Source organism: Camelus ferus, chromosome 11, assembly GCF_009834535.1.
Source record: "Camelus ferus isolate YT-003-E chromosome 11, BCGSAC_Cfer_1.0, whole genome shotgun sequence".
NCBI classification, from domain to species: Eukaryota; Metazoa; Chordata; class Mammalia; order Artiodactyla; family Camelidae; genus Camelus; species Camelus ferus.
In genome coordinates this window covers 7,459,091-7,481,664 of record NC_045706.1, presented here as the reverse complement: position 1 = coordinate 7,481,664, position 22,574 = coordinate 7,459,091, and the positions used below count along the sequence as shown (strand labels likewise).

The window sequence follows — 22,574 nt, the reverse complement described above, 5'->3', positions numbered from 1 at the left end:
GGGTCTTTCCAGAATTGTGGGACCAACTCAGGCTCCACACTGTGCCCGGGATGACTGAGGCTGCCAGAACCCCTAGCCTGAGACGCACATCTCCCCCGGGCTTGGTCTAGCTGCATCCAGGGGTCCTGAGTGTCCAGTGATGATGACATGCACCCAGTGACACCCGGGCTCTCACACGCCCAGCCCCCAGGAGCCAGGCAGCCGTGTAAACGAGGGAAGCAGTTACGTGACAGCAGCCTATCGGGAGCAGCAGGACTGCATCACCCGACCTTCAAATCTAAATGTCTGAAGACAACGTTCGGTCCGTCTGTGGGCAGGGACCTCGCTGCCCTCACATCCCAGCAGCCCCAGGAGGGCGTCTCTGGTAATGGCAGGCCCCCTGGTAGAGTGCAATGCTGGCAGGTGAGACACGGAACTACTGTGGTTCATTCGAGCGCAGGGGACCCGAGGGAGAGCCTTCCACGGGAGCCACGGCGACTTATGAGGAAGAGCGCGCACTCTGGGGTCCCGGTCACAGGGGTCCACATTTAATTATGTTAAATATTAATAAAAGTACAGCGTAACTGTGGTTCACTTAACATAACTTACACAACTAAGGGAGTACAATTTAATACAATCCGATACACAGCTTTGGGGACACAAAGGAACTTCAGTACCAGGTTGTGAGAAATGCTTCGTTTTGCTTTGGTTTGGGACGACAGGCTGGAGGTCGCCTGCTGGAAACGGCAGCTGCGCCGTCACTGGGAGTGGGGCCTCAAATGGGAGAGCGGAGGAACGCAAAGGCGACACACAGACAGACAGACAGCCCTTTGGAGAAAGGCCCCCGGAGAAACCGGGTCTGCATGGCACTGACTGGCACCAAGGGATGGGCCTGCGTCTATAAAAAGATTTGTATAATAAACCAAATAATATTGGAAATACGACTTCCAGTATCACTTCTGTAAGAAGCAGAATGACGCCGCATGTTGTTCACATGCCTAGGAGTGCGCGGGAAGAGCCCCGGTTGTGGTTACGGTCGGGGCGGAGGAGCAAACACGGGCTGCAAGTGACAAGCTACTTGGCAGAGAAGTAAATCCAGGAAGGGGCTGTGTCCCGAGCAGGGGAGGCCGTCAGCAACAGAACCGAAGGGGCCCGCTCGGAATCGCTCCCTCGCGCCGGCACACGCACCTGCCCTGCAAATAAATACGCACGCGCAAGCGATGCCTCCCCCCAGCACCCTGTGCTCAGGCCAGGGTTCCCTGCTGGCTGCTGCTCCGAGTGCCACAGCGGGAGGGAAGGCGGACTGTCCCTGAAAGCAGGTGTTCAGGACCACGGCTCCATCAGAAGCAGAAACAGCCCGGCCGTGCCAGGGAGAGCCCTCCGCTCGCTGTTGAATAGGCCGAGCACCGCACCTCTGACAGGGGAAAGACCACGGCGCCAGGGCCGGACAGCTGAGCAAACCCTCACGCCCATGAGCGGCGGCGGCTGGGCATGTAGGCATTGGCACTGTCTGACTGGTGCACCGCCAGGATCTCCACTTGAGCGCTCTGATCGGCAGGAAGCTTCCCTTGACAACGCTTGCACGCGAAGCTTGGTGGGGGTCCCGCCAGGGCCTCTGTGTGAGGAATGTGTTCACGCTTTCCCACCGTCTCCAGGAAATGGCAAGGCCTTTGGCCTGTTCGTCAGTAAACCAAGCAGCCAAGTGGCCCAGAAAGTTCTGTCAAGAACACAGCTCCTGGCATTCTCCTTCCGAATCCCAGCACACCCAAGCATACATAGCTTATGTGTTTCTGAATCAGGAAACCAGAATCTTGTAGTTCATCGAGTGAGGAATGACCTCCGGCCACACGTGGTGGAGAATGTGGGTAATAAGCTCGTTTGGGAAGAAGGCAGAGCAAACAGCCTGCTGCACCCACAGCTAAAACTTCCGAAGCCCTCAGTGTCTGAGGGCCTCAGGTGCGTGGCGCCTGGATGGTGCCTAGATTTCCCATCAACTCCTTCAAGTTGCTCAGTCTGGCATTAACAGCAAAGATTTCCCTTCCAATTTTAAACTGAATTTATATTCCAATTATAAACTGAAACAACTTTTGAGAAAACACCTAAAGGGGCAGAAAAGAGAGCTCTAGCTAGAGAAACGCAGAAAGTGGTCTGTTTCAAACACGCTCGTCTTCTGTTAAACGTAAGTCAAGTCCACAAGGACAGACGGGGAGGAGGTCCAACCAAGACACAAACGTGCCGCCAAAATCTGACTTGGGTCTTTCTCCCTGGTTAAAGAGTGACATTAACAGGGTTTATATTTGAAGAGATGGAAGAGCTGACTTTGGGGTAAAAGGGAAAAAAAATAAAAGAGCTTCCATTCTCTGCCCAAATGAGGTTAGTGATCTGAACAGAGGGTTTCAAAACTCAGTGTGAAAAGTTCATCCCGGCCAGCCCCAGGGTGGGGCCTCCAGTGGATCCCAGACTCGGTGCTTCCCTCTCGGCACCGAGCCCAGTGCCTGCCGGCCTCATCCCAGAGCTCAGTCTCTCTTGGAGCAGAAGGGGACCCTTTCCTGAGTGGAATCTCCAACAGCCTCCATCTGAGACTCGGTGAAGGGACCATTGCTGGGCTGTTTAACATCACAAACGAGATTTTGAAACGGTTTCCATACACAGGTGCCTGGGGAGGGGATTTCTCCAAGCTCTAAGCAAAAAGGATCCCCACCAAGAGAGATTTCAAATCACGGAAATAACGGAAACCCGGCCTGAGCCGGCAGCGGGCCCTCGGCCCTCACGTCTTCTTCCACAAGAACGCCTCGTCGGCGAGAACCCGCGCCAGCTGTGTGTTGAAGGGCCCGTAGAAGTCCTGCAGGATCCTCTGTGTGACCGGCCACATGGGCCCCAGGTTCCGGTCCTCCGGACGCCGCGCGTTGGACGCGGGGCTCTTGGTCATCAAGGCCTCTTGCTTCTCACTTAAGGGCCCTGGAATACGAACAAAAGACCCCATGAGGCAGGAGGCAAAAGAAACTTTCAGAAAATCCCAGCCATGCTTTCTGTTGAGACAGGAGCTTCCTGAAGAATGTGTTCAGAGATCAAAATTCTTTGGCTGGAACCATTTCGGAGTTGCTGAGGGTGGAAGGTAGAAATTCCAGTAAGAAATGGCAGAGCTCCTGGGGCCTGAGGTTTTACATCCACCCTTGGGAGCACAGCTGGGACTTGGGACGCAGCCTCACCTGTGCCTCTCACCTCCTGGTTTCATTTCCAACTGCCCGTAAAGGGGGCCAGCCTGTCCTTGGATAACCGTGCGACCTGCCAGATAGTCCACGCACTTAGATTTTGCCTGCTAACCAGCCCACTAGAATTCTGCCATTTCTGCTGTGGGCCACTGATGCAAAGGGTCCCGATGCGGGGCCATATTTTACCGTGTTGTGCTGTGAGGTGGCCTGCGGGTGGGGAGTTCACCACTGGCTGAACCTCCACCTGCAGCAGGAAGATCAGTGGGGAGAGGCCTGGGAGAGGCTAGGTGCCACCCCGACCCTAGCCCTCACGACCACGAGCCTCTCATTGGCTTAACCCACAGGATCGCTGCCTCTTTGCCTATGGCCCCCAGAGTCAGGCTAAAGTCCTGTAAAACTATATCCCAGTTTCCTTGGGTTCTGTGAAATAGGACAGAGCTGGCCTTACTGTTCATCCTAGAGACTACAGACAAACTCATTAATGCCACAGCATCTACAGTGGCCAAATCAAAGAAAAATGGTTCTCAGCTTTAAAAGGCAAAAGTAATCATACTCCATCACATTGCCAGCTCTCCAAGAAAAGGAGAAAGAAAATCAAATGACAAAAGGGTCCTGATTCCTAGTGGTGAGCAAATAGATTTCAGGAAATATTCAATTAACAAAATTCCCCGGCGAGATCATCAGGCAGGGCGGCAGGAGGTGCCCCAGGAGGAAAGCAAATCCAGCTTCAGCCTCGCAAGCCGTCCCAGGTGCCGACCACGGGGCCGCACCCTGCACCTGAACGCACACCTCTACCAGCCGTCACCGTGGCCGGCAACTCGGCCTGTGGCCACAAAGTACCACTTGGGACTTGGGGGTGGCATCCTCTGGCTGGGGGCAGGCTCCCCCTCCCCAGAGGCCCCGGAGCCACAACCAGCAGCCCAAATCCAGCCACACGGCTCTGCCTCCAAAGGTCCCCAGCAAAGCACTGACCTGTCCATCCCCTCCTCCAGGCCCTGTGGTCTCTGCAAAACTGTTCCAGCTGCCCAGACCCCCTTTCCATCCTCAAGGCAGAGCTCACACCCTTCCTTCCACAATTCTTTCAGCAGCTGAGACCCGAAGTTGTGTGTATGGACCTCCTGTGAGGACGCTAACTTCCCCGCACGTCATTCTATCGGTTACTCAGTTCCTCAACCCTTGGCTTCCTCCGCTCCCAGACGAGAGGCTATCTCTTCCTCCCCCGAGACTCCTTGTCACACCGGGCACGAGGCCCTGTGCGCAGCTGGTGCTTGACAAATAGGCACTGAACTGGCCTCCCAGCTCGGCCCCACCCTCCCCAGCTCAGGGAGTCTGCGAGTGACTCAGTGTCCCCGCAGCTCCAGCCCTGCTCTGTGGGTCTCCAGTGAGACATTCATACCGAGGTTGAGAAACTGGAAGACTCTGTGCATGGTGTACTTGACGTTGGAGGCGTGGTCTTCCAGGCGAAGAATGAGGAACTGTTCTTTATTAAAAACAGTGAGCCAGTCCAGGAGATACACAGCATACAGCCCAACCTGGAGCCTCACCTAGGACCAAAGAAGAAGGCAGGCGTTATTTCAGAAGCAATTCCTCCAACACCTTAAGGCACTTTTCCAAAAGCGTCATGGCACATCATTATAAACCAACACTGAAGAGGTGTCCTCGCAAATAGCCTCCTTCAGAAGTTGGATTTTAAATGCTGTGCATTCCTCCTTCTACATGAACCCCTACAAAGGAGTCCCACACTCAGGGTCCCACCTAATCCTCAGGACAACCCTGCAGGTAGCTCCATGACACTTCACAGTGAGGGCTCAGGTGAAGGGAGAGGCCAGGTTACACCCACCAACGGTGCCAATGGTCTTTGCACAATATCCTGGCTGCCTCTGCTCCTAATGCCCAGCGCACAACAGCCGTGAGAAACAGCTACAAATGCCCTAGCAAAAAGCCACAAGAGGGAACCGCCAGTGCCTGGCGCCACACGGATGTCCGTGACCTTGAGTGTGTATGCACATGCGAATACAAGCAGCATTGTATGAAGCCGCTCCCCCCACCTACATGTTGGGCGTCCTCATGTTCTGCAGGCTCCTTCTCTCATGTCAAACTGCGAGCTTGTGTGGTGAAGACTTATCCACACCCAGAGAGAGGTCTGGCCTTCGTCCCCAGCTCCTGGGAGGTGACCTCTAGGCCACCTGGAATGTCCTGCCTGACAACAGTGTCTTGCCTGCCCAGGGTGTCTGGCCACTGGACAGTCGAACAGTGTGAGCTACTCTGGGCCACGCAGTACCAGCCTGACCTCCAGGAGGACTGGACAGTAAAGGTCAGCCCAGGCGGCCAGCAGCTGATTGAGCCCCAAGAAACACTCCAGACACCGGCGGCCTGGGTGAGCTTCCCTGGGGGGGAATATTCCAAGTGTATTGTCACGTGCACTGCTTCCCTCGGCTGATTCCCAGCTGCGCCCTTTCCCTGTTGTAAATCCTGACCCCGAGTGTAGCTGCTCTCCGTGTGTTCTGTGATTCCTTCTAGTGAATTACTGCACCTGAGACTGGTTTGGGGGACGCCTCCCCAACTTGCAGATGGTGTCAGAAGGGAGAGCGGGCTTGGGGACTGTTCCCTGTAACATCACAGTTGGCTCTTAACTCTTGGCAAAGCTCCAAGATAAAACGGGCCCTTCCCCTTCCGTCCTGAGGCCCCCTTTCCCAGGGCCCCCACCCCCACGCGCTCAGGGCCCCTGCACTGTGTCCTGCCTCCGGCTCTGCCTTGCTGTGTCTTCCTGAAAGCTTCTCATCCCTTCTTTTCTCATCTCTTTGTTCAGGCCACATCAGCGCCTGCCTGGCACTGTCACAGCCTGACTAGTGCCCCCATCTCTAGTCCTGAGTGTGAGCTTCCCAAACCAATGGCCTGGTCACGGCCGGCCTGCGCTCCAGGCCTGACCCAGCTCTCCACGAGTGCAAAGTCCTTTGTCTGGCTTGACTCCCAGCCCACCCCTCCCACTAGAGCACCTCCCAGCGCCCAGTCTCAGTTCCTTAAGCAGACACTTTCACAATCTATTTCCTGCCCTTCCCAGTGTGACCTTGAGCTGCTCCAGGGCAGGGACCACTCTCTCCCATCATCACAGCCACGCAAGGCTGTGCGCCCGGCACTTGTATTTTCTTGGGGGAACCACTGAACACAGCAGTAACAATGGGACAGTGAAACGCTTGACAAATATGTACAGGCACTAACTAGTCTCGTCTTTTCGCTATTCTGTTTCCATTTCATTATTTTTCTAATCGTGTGGGAGGCTGTGGAGGAAGAAAAGTAGTTAGAGGGGAGAAGCTGTCTCCGAAATTCATTAGCTGCCTCCAGCCCCCAGGTTGTTGCCACCTTAGACACCAGCTCGGAAAGGGACCTCAAGCTGGGCCAAAGCTAGAGAGAAAATGAGTACCCGCCAGCCTCTAAAAAATTCATGTGCCACCTCCAACACAGACAAACCCCTGTGAGAACGTCTTCTTGTTAAGTCAGGGACCTCGCAGGGCTTTTTAATTCTCCATGAGCCTCGCAGGCCGGCCCCTCCCTGGGAGGACCAGCCTGATGAGGTTCATCTCTTTCAGAGAACCGCCTTTGCTACTGAGAACCTTCTAGAAGGCAAGGATCTGGGTGTCTGTGGCAGGATGAAGGGGTTTTGAAGTAGCCGCCGTCATCCCTGCACCTGGCCATGGGTGACAGTATTTCCCTGAAAGCGTGTCTGTGCCATCCTCGGAAGAGCCCCCTCCCCTGCCCAAGGGAGGACCAAGTCCTGCTGGCCCTGGCCTCCCCGTAGCAGAGCTGTCCCTCACAGAGGGGCTGGTCCAGGCAGGGAGGGGCCGTCGGGGGCAGGGAACAAACCTGAGAGGGCTCTGCAGGGGAAGGCGGGGAGTCCTCCCAGGCACAGGCTGCTTCCCACAAGGGCGGGCTCTGCTGTCCCCCAGAACACTCCCTCCTCCGGCTCCCTCAACCCCCCCACCCCCACCCCAGTCAAGGGAAGTGCTGGTCACCTCCAGTGACAGTTTCTGGTGCATGCAGCATGACTACCACAACTGCACACCATTAAGACAAACCCAAGACAGGCCCACTCAACACTTTTCCCTCATATTTCCCCATATCAGCCGGAGAATCCAAGTGGAACAAGCATGAAGAGGGTATTTAGGGGAAGTGCCCAATACATTTAAAATGTAAAACCATCAGAGCTGAGAGAAGTCTTCGAGGTTATCGGCTCCAGCGAACTCTGAATGGAAAACCAGAGGCCCAGGGAGGGGCCGGAGCCTGCCCAGGGTCAGCTGAGAGCACCCGCCAGAGCCTGGTCCCGAAACCAGTGCCTTGCACTCGGGGCCCATCCCCCTACACTGGGAAACAGGCAAGAAGCCAGAACAGGATTCCCCCTGAAAGCACCTCGCCAAACCTCTCTGCTCCCCATTAGGAATTCGGTTGGAGCCTCTCCACTAGTTCCACAAACTCCTCATTCATTCATTAATTCATTCATTCATTCTGCAAACAATCCAGTGCATCCTGCACGCCAGGTATCCTGCTAAGCAATGGAGATGCGTTGCTATGTAACAGACATGACCCCCGGCCACAGGGAGCCGGAGACAGAGCTAAACTGGTAAAGAAACAATGATCTGTAATCGCCAGTTGTGACGCACGCTGTGAAGATGGAGAGAGAACAGGTCAGATTAAAGCAAGCCTGGAAGGATGAGGGGCCCTGCAGCAACCGGGAGAAGCAGGTCCCAGGGAGGAGAGTGTGAAAGGCTCAGAACCGGGCTTCTCCAACCTGAGCACACAACACGCCCACACAACACACAAACCCGGTGGGCTTTTAAATAGACTGAGGGGTCCACCGACAAAGTTCCCGATTCTGGGGTCTGGGGCTGGACCTGAGAGTTAATATTCCTGACAAGTTCCGAGGGACGCTGATGCTCTTCGTCCAGGGACCACAGTTTGCAAACCTGTGCTCTGAGGCAAGAGGTGGTCCAGCTGAGGACCTACAGGACAGAGTGTGGCTGCAGAGCAGCGATGGGGAGGGAGGCAGGGGAGGCAGCTGAGAGGAGATGGAGAGGTGGGGGGGCTGGTCTGCACTCAGGTGCCGCAGAAGCCAGTGAGTGAACAGAAGGCAGAGAAGAAATCTACGGTTCTCCTGTTAAGACACCATGTAAGCTCAAGTCCTAACCACCCCTCTGAGTTACTCATCGCTGAGTGCTCCCGGGTGGGTGTGCATACACGTGTTCATAAACCTCTGTTTGCTTTTCTCGTGTTTATCTTTCATCGGTCTAATTTATGGGGCCCCAGCCAACGAACCTAAGATGGGTAGACGAAAGGATGATTTTCTCCTTCCCTACATGTGAATGAACTATCACTCACCTTACCATGGCCTGGTAAAGCCGTGTTATCACCCTGTTTTATAATAAGCAACTGAGTCTCAGAGAAACTAAGGTAACTACCCAGAGTCACCCAGCTAGTAGCTGCTGGAGTGGGAACTGAACCCACCACTGTCTGGCTCCAAAGGCCACTTCTTCCACCCCACACCCCGGGCCCGGATTCTGTGTTGATCTGTGCCTTTGTCTGCATCCTCCCTGCTAACGGTAAACTCCAGTAAGACAGCCTGGGATCCCACCTGCTGCCTCTGCACTTCCTGCCAGATTAGATGGCCTAGATGACAAGGAATAGGGAGTGAGCCCTCTTGACTTTGAACCCTACCGCACCTTGGGGGTCCCGAGCCTCCACCTCAGACAGATCTCACCACGTGGCATGCTCAGGAGAGCAAGGCTGTGAACCACACCTGGGGGCAGGTGACAGTATTAGCTTCGCTGAAGGTGGTTTACCCACTGCACAAACCTGCTGAAAAGGCACTTACGACAACCTCGGGCTCTGTGCAGCGGAAAACCATTCCTTAGCTAAACCGTGTTGAATTCATTAGTCACAGCTTCTTTTGCATAAAAAGAGGGCAAGAGATGTATAACTATATTCCTGAAGGCAAACGAGAGCAAAGAAAAAAAAGGATCAATGGAAAATATTTTTCCATTAAGACCCCATCAGAGAAGCACTGAAAGTCACTGGTGGGTAATTTTCCCACCATCGGAGAGAACGCTCTTAAGACAGGGAGTTGGGTCTTCACGCCTGCCAATCTTAATTGCAGGGTGTGTTTTCCAAGCCTCACTAAATAGTATCTTCCCAAATGCGCCCTCATTCTTTTGTGGAAGGAGGAGAGAGCGTTGTAACTGGGCAATCGACAGCGAAGAAAGCAGGGAGCTGGCTGAAAGGGCCCATCAGCTTTTAGAGTTTTTACATCCATGAATATTTGTTTTGCATTAGCCTTGGCACAAAGGCATGGGGAGAGGCATTTGCACATTAAAACGCTTCTCTGTTTATATGCTAAAATCCCGATCCACGATGCATAATAACCCCCAAGCGGGCGGGCCGGCGGGCTGCGCACCGGCATGGCGTTGTTGAGGGTGTTGTTGTAGACGCAGGCGCGCAGTGAATAATCCAGCATGCAATTTTCAAACAGCTGCAGAGCTTCTGTCACTTTTTCATGGAAGTCATCTGCAGATTTATTCGAACTTGCAAAGTAGAGATAGTCTGAGTACAACCTGTGAATAAAACAAATAGATATTTTTACCGCCGTGAATGTGAAATCACGCCCTTCGAGTGACGATGGAAATCAACAAGCAATTACGTTATCTAGTTTGGTTCATTAAAACACCACCATTCCTCTCGTTCCCTGGCAGACCAGCCACTTCCCCACCAACCCTGACACCTCCCCACCCTTCACAGGGCTACCCCTGCTCTCCTGGACTCAGATACGTCTACACTGGCCCCAGACAAGCCACTGGTAGTCCCTTTTTATTTTTTTAGTTCTTTTTGCTTTCATAGTAACAGTGAGCTTCAAAACAACACCAGATTACAAGGATCATACAACAGCAAAAAGAGACCATGAAAATTTTATGCTCCTTCCGGTTCCTTCCTGCTCTACTGGAGAGAAAATAACAATAACATCTGTCGCCCTCGCAGGGTTACGATCCTGCACGGATTTCCCAGCCCTTTCCACAGCCGTTCAGAACGTTAAAACAAAATCATGAAATGTATCTGTCTAAAATGGTAAGGACCTACTTTTTAACACAACGTAAAAATACTCCCACATATGCAGGCAGACACCTGTAGGCCTTCATGTGTGTCCACACACGTAGATCCATTCACACAGACCCCACCACACGTATGCAACAGTGTTTTCACACAGTTGACAGCGTCTCTCTTTGACCAAACTGTACTCAGGCTTCTCTGAAATTTCTCCCCAACTCCACCTTGACTTTTAGACTTCCTTGTCTTTGTATCGCCCAGTTTTAGTAAGAATCCTGCTAGGTCGTTAGGCCAGAATCCCCCCTCACCCCTGATGTTTCCTCCTAGTAACTTTCCATCCACTGACCCACACTCTCCCTTGGCTATAAATTCCCCCTTTTCCTTGCTGTATTTGGAGTTGAACTCAGTCTCATTCCTCTACTGCAAGACCCCATCATAGTGGTCCTTACACCTACTGCTATATGTGGGACCAACTGACGTCCTTCAAAGTCCAATGAGCTCCATTCCTGGGCTCGCAGATATCTGCCTGCCATCCCTCCACAAATAAAGTCCATTCTTTACGGCGTGTTTGCCCAAACAAACTAATAGCCCTAGGGAATACCTAATCTCACAATAGCTCAGGCTGGCTTGGTTCAGCCACCTTATCAGAATCATAAACCCCACAGCCCTTTCGTGGACCCTAAACCTCTTCCTTTACCCACAACCAATCAAACACTTGCGTGGTACCTGATGTGACCCTTCCTAATAAAAGACCCCAACAACCCACCCTTCGGGCTCACACAGGTGCCTCTTGTCCGTGTGGCCTGCTGTTGTCTGTGGCAGTGCACCTGTTAAACCCCTTTTCTATTTTCATCCTTTGTCTTTGGTAAATTCTTCTACTGCCCATAACACGGGCCATTTGTGTCTCACAACACTTTCTGAATAGTCTGCCTTTTACCACCCTTTAACACTTACCAGAATAATTTTCTTTCTCTTTTTCTAACAAATCCTCTGCAAATATATTTTATTGGACTTTCAACACTACAAGTCACTTTTTTACATGGGATAATTCTTTTCTTATACCACCAAAATAAACAAAAAGTAAATCAAAACAAGTTATAACATTGTAATAAGCACACTGTTCTTGTAAAGTCCACGGCCCCAATTTCCACCGTGGTCCTAACTTACAGTTCTACTCCCCAGAGGTGACATTTGTTATCTATCTTTCTAGAAATTCTTGGTGCATACTTAAACATATCTGCATATTTTATATTTTTTAAAAACATGGGTGTATCAGATTTTATCAGATAGGATAAGATAAAATATTATTGCAGGACCCTGTGCCCCACCCCCGCCAACCCCTGCGTCTTGCTTACAGAAATGCTGACGTCCCCCAGGCCTCCCTGAGTCACACAAGAGCAGGCTCAAGTAGCTGATGAGGACAAGCCTGCAGGCACTCGGGGATGGCGATGGCTCTGACCACCCATCTCAATGATGAACTGAGTTATCCCTTCTATTCCCTTTAAACCTTTCATGGCTGAACAGAATCTTCAGAGATGGGTTTTGGGAGGGGGGGGGATGCTGGGTCCACCAGATTGCAGGCATTCTGATTAAAAGCAACTTTCCTGTTTTGGTACCAAGGCTGTTGCCCCCAGGATCATACCCCTGCCCCTCCCTCAAATAAAAACCAATTACTCTTATCTAAGTCTCAGGAGGCAGCGGCAGAGAAGAAACAAGAACTGGTTAGAACTGATGGAGCCCAAGATGGTGGAGGATTTGACTTCTAGTGGACTTGAGCCCCATTATATGCTCGTTGTAATGTATTAGCTGCTAATGACACGCCCACCAGCGCCATGACAGTTGACGATAGCCATGGCAACAACCGGAAAAGCCCATACAAGGACTGATTGGTTCCATAATACCCGGAAGGAGAACATGATGACAGAGCCTCTCTTAAAAACCCACGTGGCAGGACTGGGTCTGGAGCTATCTCTACTGCCCATCTTGGCTGACTGCTTCCTGCTCAAGTCCTTCTCCTTCCTTTTCCTCTTTTGAGAAATAAAGCAGCTTTTTTTTTTTTTTTTTCCACTTTGTCTCTCTGTCTCTACTGAGAATTCTTTCACAGTCAGTGGCAAGGGCTCACACTTTGGTGGGCCTCCTAATTTGGAGGTCTCGCTATCCACTGACATTATCATGGCACTTTTCTAATTACTTGATTTGGGGGAATTTTGAGCATCCATAAAATGGATCAGATAGTACACACACCGCAGCCTAATATAAACACTATTCCATTGTTACTCGTACTTTTTTTTCTTTAACAGAACTTACCCGTTTTGAGTTTCCTGCACCTTTTCCTCCTGTGTTTTTGCTGGCAGAGAGGATAAGCCTGTCTCTCCTCGGTTTTCAAAAATCCCCTTCTTCTTGTGCACATCTCCTGGGGACCCCCACTGCTCTGCCCAACACCCTTCCCTCACTCACAACACCCAGTTGCCCCTGGAAACTGGGCTGATGCAGGCTGGCCCCCAGCTCTGTTTCTCTCTCCTCTCAGCTCCATCCTTATTCCCATCTGGCTTCCCTCTTTCCAGCAAAGTCAATTCAGCAAATTTTATTACGTATCCATATGTCTGGAGATTTTAGATATGCACCGCTGACTGCACCCAGGGTCCTGCCTGGGGCACTGGCCACACTCCCTCCTGCAGAGACCACAGTGACCTTGACGCCCAGGTCAACTGCAAACGCCCCTTCTCAGGCACCCCTCTCCTCTCATTATAGTAAGAAATAATGTAGTAAGATCCAAAGATTTCCCAACAACAAGAGCAGTGCTGCTTAGGGACCAGATCTTCTTCCCCTCCAGCTCTTGGCATGGTGTCTTCTGCGCGGCCTTTTAAGAAACGACCCACTGCCAGCGTCCACAGAGGAGCCAGCGTCCACAGAGGACACCTCTGAGAAGTCTTGAGATGTTTGGGATCTGCTCACAGATTGCCTAGAATCCGCACACACGCTGGAAAGGAATGTTCTGTACAACTCAGCCTGGCCAGCCAAACTCTGCAAAAGGACTTGCTTCAAGACTAGTCCTTACAGGTACTCAGGGACTGGCAAGTAGATCCTCCCCCGGATCCGTGGTCACCCGAATACAGGACCCGGGATGACGCTATATTTGTCTACTGCAGGCGTCCCCCCCACATCAGCTGTGCTGTTTTCCCTCTTCAAACATAGGACATCGGTTGTGACTGAAACATGGCATCTATCACCACAGGGTCAGTCGTAGTACAATCTAAACACTGATGGATAAACACCAAAATCAGATTTGCAGGGATCTCAAAGTGCAGTTGAGCCGGACGCAACAAGGGGCACCTTGTGGCAATGGGTCTGAAGGGGGCCCTTCCTGGCTCATATATCTTCTATGAGTGTTGGTGACACTACAGCTCTGCCCAGGAAAGATGTCCATAGAAAGTAACCGACGCCTCTGAAACTGTCATCAAAACCCGTACTTCACAGTTAGCCCAAGTCCAGGGCCTTTACCAAGGACTGCAAAGAACTACGCACATCCGTTGGTAGAACCGGAATTACATCACATGAACCACCACCTGAAAACCCAACCAGCAGCTCAAGCTTTCCATGCTGAGTTTATTTTGTGGTAATAACACCTCTTGTAAACGTTTGGCTCATAAATAAAACAAGAGCCTCTATAGCTGGCTTAATTTTAAATACAAAGCAACTTCACAGAGAACTTGCTGACGCCACACGATTCTTTAGAGATCAAGAAGTAATTCCAGGGGACAAACTGACACGTGTCCAGTGGTCTAAACAGGCCAGCCCAGGTCTACCCAAGAGAAAATACTGATTTTCATCTTTTTGGGGTGCAAGGAAATGAACTCAGGACCCCACCTTCTATGAACCAGGTTCATGGCCTTTAGAACCAGGCCAGGCCCATCTCCTTGGCAGGGTGAGGATTTCCCTGGCCCCTCAGTCCCCTAGGGACATAGAACGGGTGGTGGGCTTCCCTAGAGCCCACACACATGCTGGGATGCAAACTCAGGATGCATTAATAGAGGTATGGCACTGTGGATGTGGAAGGGTGTTGCTCTGCTCCAGCCTGGGAGGTCAGAGCCCCACAGACCACTTGCCTTCAGTGCTGGATACCAAACAGTGAGGGAGAAGGAGCTGTTCCATCAGAAGAAGCAGGAAGGACACCAGCTTCAATGGCTACAAGGCTATTCAGAACTGGGAGAAGTCATGTCCCATACTCCCAAATGACTGGCCACTGGGCAGAAGGTTCAGGAAGAAAGACTGGTTTGATACAAGGGAAAATTTCTCCAGCTGGGGCAGTCCAGCATTGTGTGAGCAGCCTTGGTGGCAGGAGCAGTCAAGGCTGGAGGGGTTGAGGCCTCCTTGGCTGGGTGAGGACCAGCTGACCCTGACCCCCAGCCAGCCGAGTTTTGCTGCTATCAAACCCCCTCCTACTGCACTACTTCATCTTCTGACTCTCAAACCATCCCAAACAGATGGGTGTTACATTTGGCCAGGATGGTTTCCAACAGCAATTCCAAATATAAGTCCAAATACATTCCTGGCCTTCTGCGCTGCAGTTACTTTAGAAGACTGCTGGGGCGGCCCCAGGACGGTGGGCTTGTGCTCAGGGAGGTAAGGAGGGGTCCCGGGACCCCAGCACTGCTGGGAAGGGGAGTGGGAGTAGATATGGTAGAGATCTCCCTCAACCTGATGCCTCTGGAAGGGATCACGTCTCTTCCCATGGGGACAGAGGAGTGGCCATCAGTAAGCCTGAAGGTCTCACCATGTAAAATCTGGACGGTTACCCCAAGGTCACAGCTGAATTCACTCAACAAAGCTGGGTACTGCTCTGAGCCTCAGTGAGCAGTGGCCGGTGGACCAATCATCATGAAAACAGAGGCCGCCACCATCCTGTGAGCCTCTCCTCCAGGCCAGGCTCACCTGAGTGCTGCACAGGTCCAGCTCCCAGAATCCTCTCGGCAGCCACCCTGCGTGTGGCAGCTCGTGGCTACCGAGGGCTGCCCTCACCAGGCCTGGAGCAGGTACCGCACATATATTCTCTTTCCGTGTTCACAGCCACCCTTTGAGATGCACGCTGACTGTCATCACTGGTCTTCCGGAACTTTCCAAGATCATGTGGCCCAGGAGGCCTCAGGGTTGGCCCCAAACAAACCCAGGCCTGCCTGACCCCAAAGCCCACTGACCCAATAAAACATGACCCCTCGCCTCATCATTCCGGGATGGAGGCAAATCAGGAGCTGAAGAGAGTAGGGTACTACTAGCCATCGGAGCCGATGGTTTGGGAGTTTTGTTGGTTTTGAAGTTTTTATTATTTTAGCTGCAGAGAGATTTAGAAGCAAAAGTCAATTCTGTTACAGAGCAACTTACTAAGTTACGAGAGACTGAAAAGCAATTACACGTGCAACAGAGCAGCAAACACACATTCAGGGTAAACAGGAGGTGCTGCGCTGGCACCATCAGGAAAAGCAGATGTGTTATGGAACGTGGTGCTGGACACCTCAAAATCACATCAACAACAAACAGGTGTTCGTTCAGGTGTCTGTCACAGTTTCAGTCCACACCGTGTGGTCTTTCATCACTTGAATAAGCTAATACGCACTGGTCGCTGCAAACAGCTCATTCGGTTTTACCAGCTCAGCTCTGAAATGACAGTGTATCTGTCGATCGGCCTTCCCTCTCCGTGGGGGCTCTGGACGTTCTAGCTCAAACATCGCTAGTCTGGTGAGTCTGCCCCCTGTGGCTGGTTTCTCCTCCCTTTGTAACGTTTTTCTTCATACCATTTTTAAATCGAAATACAATCCACACATTGTAAAATTCACCAAACGTGAACAATTCGGTAGTTTTTAGTATACTCACAAAGTTGTGCCACCACCAGCACTATCTGATTCCAGAACATTTTCATTACGCCTAAGGGACTGATGGTTTTAACCTGTCAGTCCCCAGAGGGGCCGCGTCAGAAGTCACTCAGGTCCCCCAGCCCGAAAGGCTCACGAAAGCAGGCGCCTCAGCGTCAGGCGTACCCAGTCACGTGTGGGCTGTCGGAGGCCTGGAGCTGCACTTCTCTGCCCACTACTGCTCACCCATCGGACTGAGAGCCGTGCTTGGAGGAAAGACCCAGACAGACGACGAAGCTGAGGACGGCTGGGAGCGGCTGATCGCTCCTGGGCTGGCGCACCCCAGGCCACGCTGGTCCCAGCCTCACTGTGCTCCCAACGCTCCCGCCACTTGGCTTCTCGGTGACACGTGTAAACAGTCACATTCTATCAACTAGCAGCCCCCAAGAGCACAGGGTTCTGCGACACCTGGAGGGTTGCATGCATGTGATTACCAAAGTGACAGCCAGAGCAGAGCGTCACTACTCTCCATTTGCCGGCATCCAGACCCACGTCAGTGATCAGTAACTTCCCGACCTCTGATACGGTGTCATCAGTAATGATTATACACACACACACACACATCTCTTCCTACAGGGCAAAAAGCCACGCAGTGCAGCTGGGAAGGAGGCCCTTCCGTCCACTGAACTACAAACCGTGACACATCAGCACAAGGAGCAATGAAGCAGGACTGGCCAGGCCAGCTTATTTGAAGGAAATATCTAGAGTCACCTCAGGCTGTACCTGTGGGTGACAATGACAAGGCTTACTTTCCACCAGAGAAGCCCACTCAGGTCTACGCCTAAAAGGGTCCACAGGGATGCAAAGCTCCTGGTTCACTGGGGCCACCTGGGCTGGGTCTTCTCTCCCCCTTGAGCACGAGCAGCGTTCTGGGTCCACCTCCGTTTCTCCCTGAGCATCCAACCGTGGATCCTTGGTGAATGACCATGCATGGAGGCAATGCCAAGCACGCCCTCTAGCTACAGGCCCGGGATGGCTTACAAGGCACTTTCACATGAGGCCCCGAGGATCCCGGTACCAAGCGTCTCTACAGGTGAGAAGAGGCAGGCACGCATAGGGTGGGCGAGCTCTCCCTGATTAAGGCAGCAAAGCCAGGCCGAGATCTCCAGGTGGGCCCCACTGCAGAGCGATGGCCACTACCCTCCAGGCTGGCCAGTCTGTGACATCCTCCCTAGTCAGCCGCCGCACTCACAGGAGGCGAGGTCCCTGAACTCCCACTGGTGCTCAGGGCCCCATCCCTTCTCATCTCTGCAGGCTGAGAAACAGCAGCCTCTTCTTCCCCGTGTTCCTCACCACCCAGAACCGCCCTCTGCAAACAACCCCTGTGGGAATACTCAGGACTGCCAATGACTTTGTAAACATTTCCCAAAAAAATAAACAGTGTTAAACACAGGCGTTTTCAGCAGGATGGTTTTTCTCCCGCCAGTAACAAGATGTGCCTCCCTCAAAGCCGTCATTCCTGAGCGGCCTTCAGAGCACATGCTCAGACAGGCCCCCACTGCCCTGCCAGCTCCCCGCTGTCCTGGGCGGCTCACAGGGCAGCCCGATGAAGGTGACCGTGTGTCACTTTTAGGGCCCATACAAAGTGTGTCAGTGACACCCGGACTGGCAGCTTCTGAGAAGCAAAATGCCTGAATGCACCGGGAAGTTAACAAGCAGCTTAGGACATTCCGCTAAGTCTTCCTTGAGACCAATGCTTACACTTCTTCATCCCCCAAGGTCTTAAAGGGGAAAAAGTGAGAGCAAGAGCTGCAGGGAGGGCGGAGGGACCGGAGACAGACCCGCGGCTGTTGTCACGACCTTCATACTCCAACGGACTTTCTCCCGCTCCATCTCTTGCCCACAGGGGAGCGCTCCCAACTTCCCTTTGAGATAGTTTACATTAATAATCCATCTGTCAACGCAGAGGAACAGCCTGCTTTTCAGTCCTTGTGCAAATCTGTTACAGAGAACACAAGGCACAGCCTTGGAGTGCCAGAGCGCCTCTCCTGCCTGAGAACATGTCTCTGGCACTGAATCGGAGCTTCCAGCAACCTGGAGAAGTTGGGCTTTTTCGAGATTTTCAGCGTTGGCTGAGCAGCAAGAGAGACTCTCATCTGGAGTCAGAGGTCCATGGCAATTCAAAAGCATCAGTCCGGCTCACAAGCTGGTTACTGCCCCGGGTCAGTACCTGGCTCTCATTAACACGGGGATACGTGAATGAGCCAAGTCCAGGCTTAGGCACCTACACAAACCGACATCCTCACTGCTCACAGAACTCCGCAAACGTGGGGAGTCATCCTGCTGATGGCTCACAGTTCCGTCCCACCACTGAAAAGACCCGCCCCGCCCAAGGTTAACCCTCCCCAGGGCAGACACAGCCAGTGACTGGTGGGAGGGAGATGCCTCGCAGAAGGGCCATGCCAGCTGCACAGCTCCCGGTGAGGTTGGCTAAGACCTCCGCTGCGAAGTCATCACAGTGCTCTCCCTCTGTCTGTCCATCCTACCTGCTGCCCCTCACAAAGGTTGTCCTGAGAGCACTCCCTATAAACCTCCTGCATCAAAATGCTGCCTCAGAGTCTGCATCCCAGTAACTGACCTATGACAGAGGTGAACAGCTTGGATCCTCAGTCAGACCAGACTGAGACCAACAGAATCTCAGTCTGGCCACTCACCAGGTGATGGTGGCTAGGTGACTTAACCCCACTGAGCCCACACACCTCATCTGAGCCCACAGCCCTCTCACCTGCTTGCCAAGTTCAAAGGAGGCAATGCCTGAAAAAGGATTAGCACAGAGTCAGGCTGGAGTACGTGCTCAATAAATATGAGGTCCTTTCCATAGACGGAGACTCCAGGAGGGCAGACAGGAGGGGCTCTGCTCTCTAACATGTGCACTGCCTCCAGCACATCAAGGGGGCTCGGTAAATGTTTCGTGAGTGAGCACGAGTGCTCTGTTTGGTTATTGTCATTATTATTTACGATTGTGGCCTAATAATAATAGCTAACAATCATATAATCTTTTCCATTTGTCCAGCACTGTTTAAACACACTACACACATTAAGTCATTTAATTCTTACAACCCTAGAGGTGGGACTATTTTCCCCCATTTAACTGATGAGGACATGAGGCACAGAGAGGTTGAGTAACTTGCCCAAGGTTGCACAGCCGGTGAGTGGCAGAGCTGGGGTTCAAATACAGACCATCTGGCCCCCGGAGGCTGGGTCTCTATCAACCACAATCCTGGTTGCCTGCTCACACCTACGCTCCCACCACCCACTCTGGAGATGGAATGAAATTCATGAAAGGTTCAAGGTTCCAGTTCGAAGGTTCATCCCTGTTCATTACTCTGTCTGAATGACCAAATGCATATACGTGGATGCATTTCATTCCTTCCATCCCGAGTTCATAGTCATAAACAGGTTAATTATTTAACCAGTCCGGTGAGTTGTTTAAAAAGCCAGTTTATAAAAGCAGATAAAAAAATAACTCCCCAAGTTCCAAGGCTCAAGGCATTTGGGTCAAAATCAAGCTCTTCTCTTAACAGAGCTGAGTTCTCCTTCCCTTTTGACTCATCATCATAAAATGTGAAAACCAAATGCTCCTGACACGGTCACGTCTGTGCACTGAGGTACGACCACACGCAGATTTAAGACTAAGCTGCGGAGATGGCAAAGTCCTTGACAGATGGCGCATGAGCCTCCTCCAAAGGTCCCTTGAACGACATATGTTGGAGAGGTTGGCCCCTTCAGCCGCTGTCCACATTTCTTGGGGGCTGTAACTGCCTCTGAGTTAAGAGTCAAACTCTATCCACAACTGAAGAGGCAGGAGGCCAATGTAAGCTGCGTTGAAAAGAACAGTCCTTTCCACTTAAGAGTTGAAATAAGTGAAGAAAAACCCTGCTTGTAATCAGTGGCTTCCTTTTAATTAACTGGGCCAATTTAGTCTAGGAACTTGAATTTTAAATTGTCATTATCTCTTAGAAAAACTTTCAACAGAAATTCTTGGCTGGCCCTTCTGGCCCTAAGAACGACCTCAACCCCTTCTCACTGTTCTCTCTTCTCCTCCAGAAACACGAACGCACTTGCTGCTTTACACCCTTCTCTGGAAACCTAAAAGTGGTTGATTTGATTTTGCTTACGATTCCAACATTTGCAAACCGTCCACCTTTGATCAATTATAGAAATAAAGGCTCACTGTGAATCTAAAACTAGAATTGAAAGTTTCTCCGAACTCCTCTCCAAGCCAATTTGTAGAAGGAAGCAACAGCCTGGTCCAGTCCCACTGGCAGCAGGCAACCCAGGGAATCCCCCGCTTGCACTCGTGCAGCTCACGGAAAGACCGAGGTGGCTAACCGCCTGGGATCCAGTTAGACTGCTGGGAACTTGGGCCCTGAGAGTTTGTTTCTTCACGAGTGACCTCAGCACCCAGCATTTATCATCCTTTCTGGCTGGGATGGGAAGTGAGCCAGCCATTTCGGACAGGCCATGAGTCATGGGGTTCAAAAAAGAATAAATTCCTATTGTTACATATTTTTATAAATGTTTAGAAAGCAATGGAACAGCTGCTGCTGTCAGTCACCCATACAGAAAACCCACACACGCACACACACTCCCCTGTGTGGGTGGGGGCTCTGCCACCACACACGGTGCTGCGCTGGCACTGACTCTTCTGGCTGTAAGACCCCGGCTCCCCGGAGGAACAGACAACAGCAGGAGGAAGCAGGTGTTGTAGGTGACGTCTAAGATGGCCCCAAAGACCCCCACTTCTTGGCACTCACTCCCTGTGATCTCCTCCCCACGAACGTGGCCTGGACCTCATGACTTGTTTCTAATCAAGAGACCGTGGCAAAGGGGATGGGCTGTCACTCTTGTGATCAGATTACAAAAGATGGAGGCTTTCAAATTGGTAGCAGCTCTCCCCATTGCTGGCTTTGATGAAGCAAGCAGCCTTTGATGTTAAGGTACTGAGGGCAGCCTCTAGCCAACAGCTGGTAACAACGGTGGTCCTCCAAAAGCCCTGGAGGAACTGAATTCTGCTAACAACCACGTGAGCTTGAAAACAGATCCTTTTCCGGTCAAGCTTTCAGATGAGATCCCACCCTGGTGATGCCTTGACTGCAGCCTTGGGAAGACCCTGAAGTAGAAGACCCAGGAAAGCTGGGCCAGGTTCTGACCCACAGAAGCCAGTGTCAGGCAGTGAGTGTGTTGTTTTAAGCTGCTAAGTTTCTGGGTGATTCGTTACGCAGGAGCAGATAACGAACACAGCAGGCAACCCCACAACTGGGTTAGCATCCTGATGAGGCTGTCACCATGGCATCCTGCCCTTCTCCTTGGCACCATCACATTGATCATGAGAGTCAGTGCCTCACTTCCCTGACTAAGTGCAGCTGCTGGAGGGCAGGCACCTATGTGTCTGCCCAGTAACCAGCCCGGTGCCCAACATGTGATCAGGGATCAGTGAACATTTTCATTGATGAACTCTCTGTTAAGTGAGGACCAGGAAGGCAAGAACTTTCAGTTCCTAGTATAAATAGAGTATTTGTTCCTTAAAAAGAAAGGAAGCAGGACTCCTTGGGATGGCCATCTTGGGCCTGTGAGTTTTCTAAAAGGGAAACGTTGGGCTGGGGTCTGAGAGTAGAGTCAGGCAGATAGATCCTGCTTCTGGCTCAGCTGTCAGAATCTGGGCAGCACAACTACTCTCCTTGTAAAACACCGGCCTTTACAGTGCACATGTCCTCAGACGTGGAAACAGAACGAAAGGGAAGCTGGCTCCTCTCTCCAAGAGAACACGGTGACTTTGCCTTTGTGCTCTCCATTCTGCCTGCTCAGAAGGCATCTTCCCCTTGATCAACTTCTTTCTCTGTTTATTTGGCAAACTCTTACTCATCCCTCAAAACCCAGCCTGGCCTCAGCTCCTACAGAATAGCCTTTCTGCACCCCCTACTAGGAGCTCCTTCTCTCTTCTGCACCACACCTCACCCTCCCTCCCTGCTCTGGCTGAACCACAGATCATAAGGGCTGCAGCCATGCCTGTCTCGTAACTGAGACCAAGGCTGGCTCATGATCCAAGCCCAGACACGGACGGGCTCCCACCTCTGTGTCCAGGGAGTGACAAAGGCCGTGGTTTCATTCTCTTGGCCCTCTGCAGTGGAGGAAGTATGGCATTCCTCAGAATGGGGACCAGGGGGATGTGACAAGAAGATATTCGGTGAGCAGCAAGCACTCCTGGAAAATGTTCCAACCTTGGAAACTGCAGCTGGGGGCGGCCCAGGAGCGGGAGCAGAGCAGCTGTGAAAACACCTCGGGGGTGACGAGGGGTCATTTAGTTGCAAGGCCTTTCCTTTCAAGGCTGACAGTTATGTAATCCTGTCCACACAAGGGCACTGCTGGTGTGTGTCAACTGTTCTCAAGC

At 52.0% G+C, this 22,574-nt stretch overlaps 1 protein-coding gene across 1 annotated transcript in view; it reads right to left on the bottom strand.

Annotated features, from left to right (window-relative positions):
- Positions 1-498: 498 nt before the first annotated feature.
- Positions 499-22,574, bottom strand: part of CHST15 (carbohydrate sulfotransferase 15) — a 72,806-nt gene continuing 50,730 nt past the window's right edge. The window contains 3 exon segments of the mRNA XM_032490706.1: positions 499-2,937; positions 4,588-4,735; positions 9,634-9,790. Coding sequence (XP_032346597.1) covers positions 2,747-2,937; positions 4,588-4,735; positions 9,634-9,790 — 496 coding nt within the window. The 3' untranslated portion in view covers positions 499-2,746.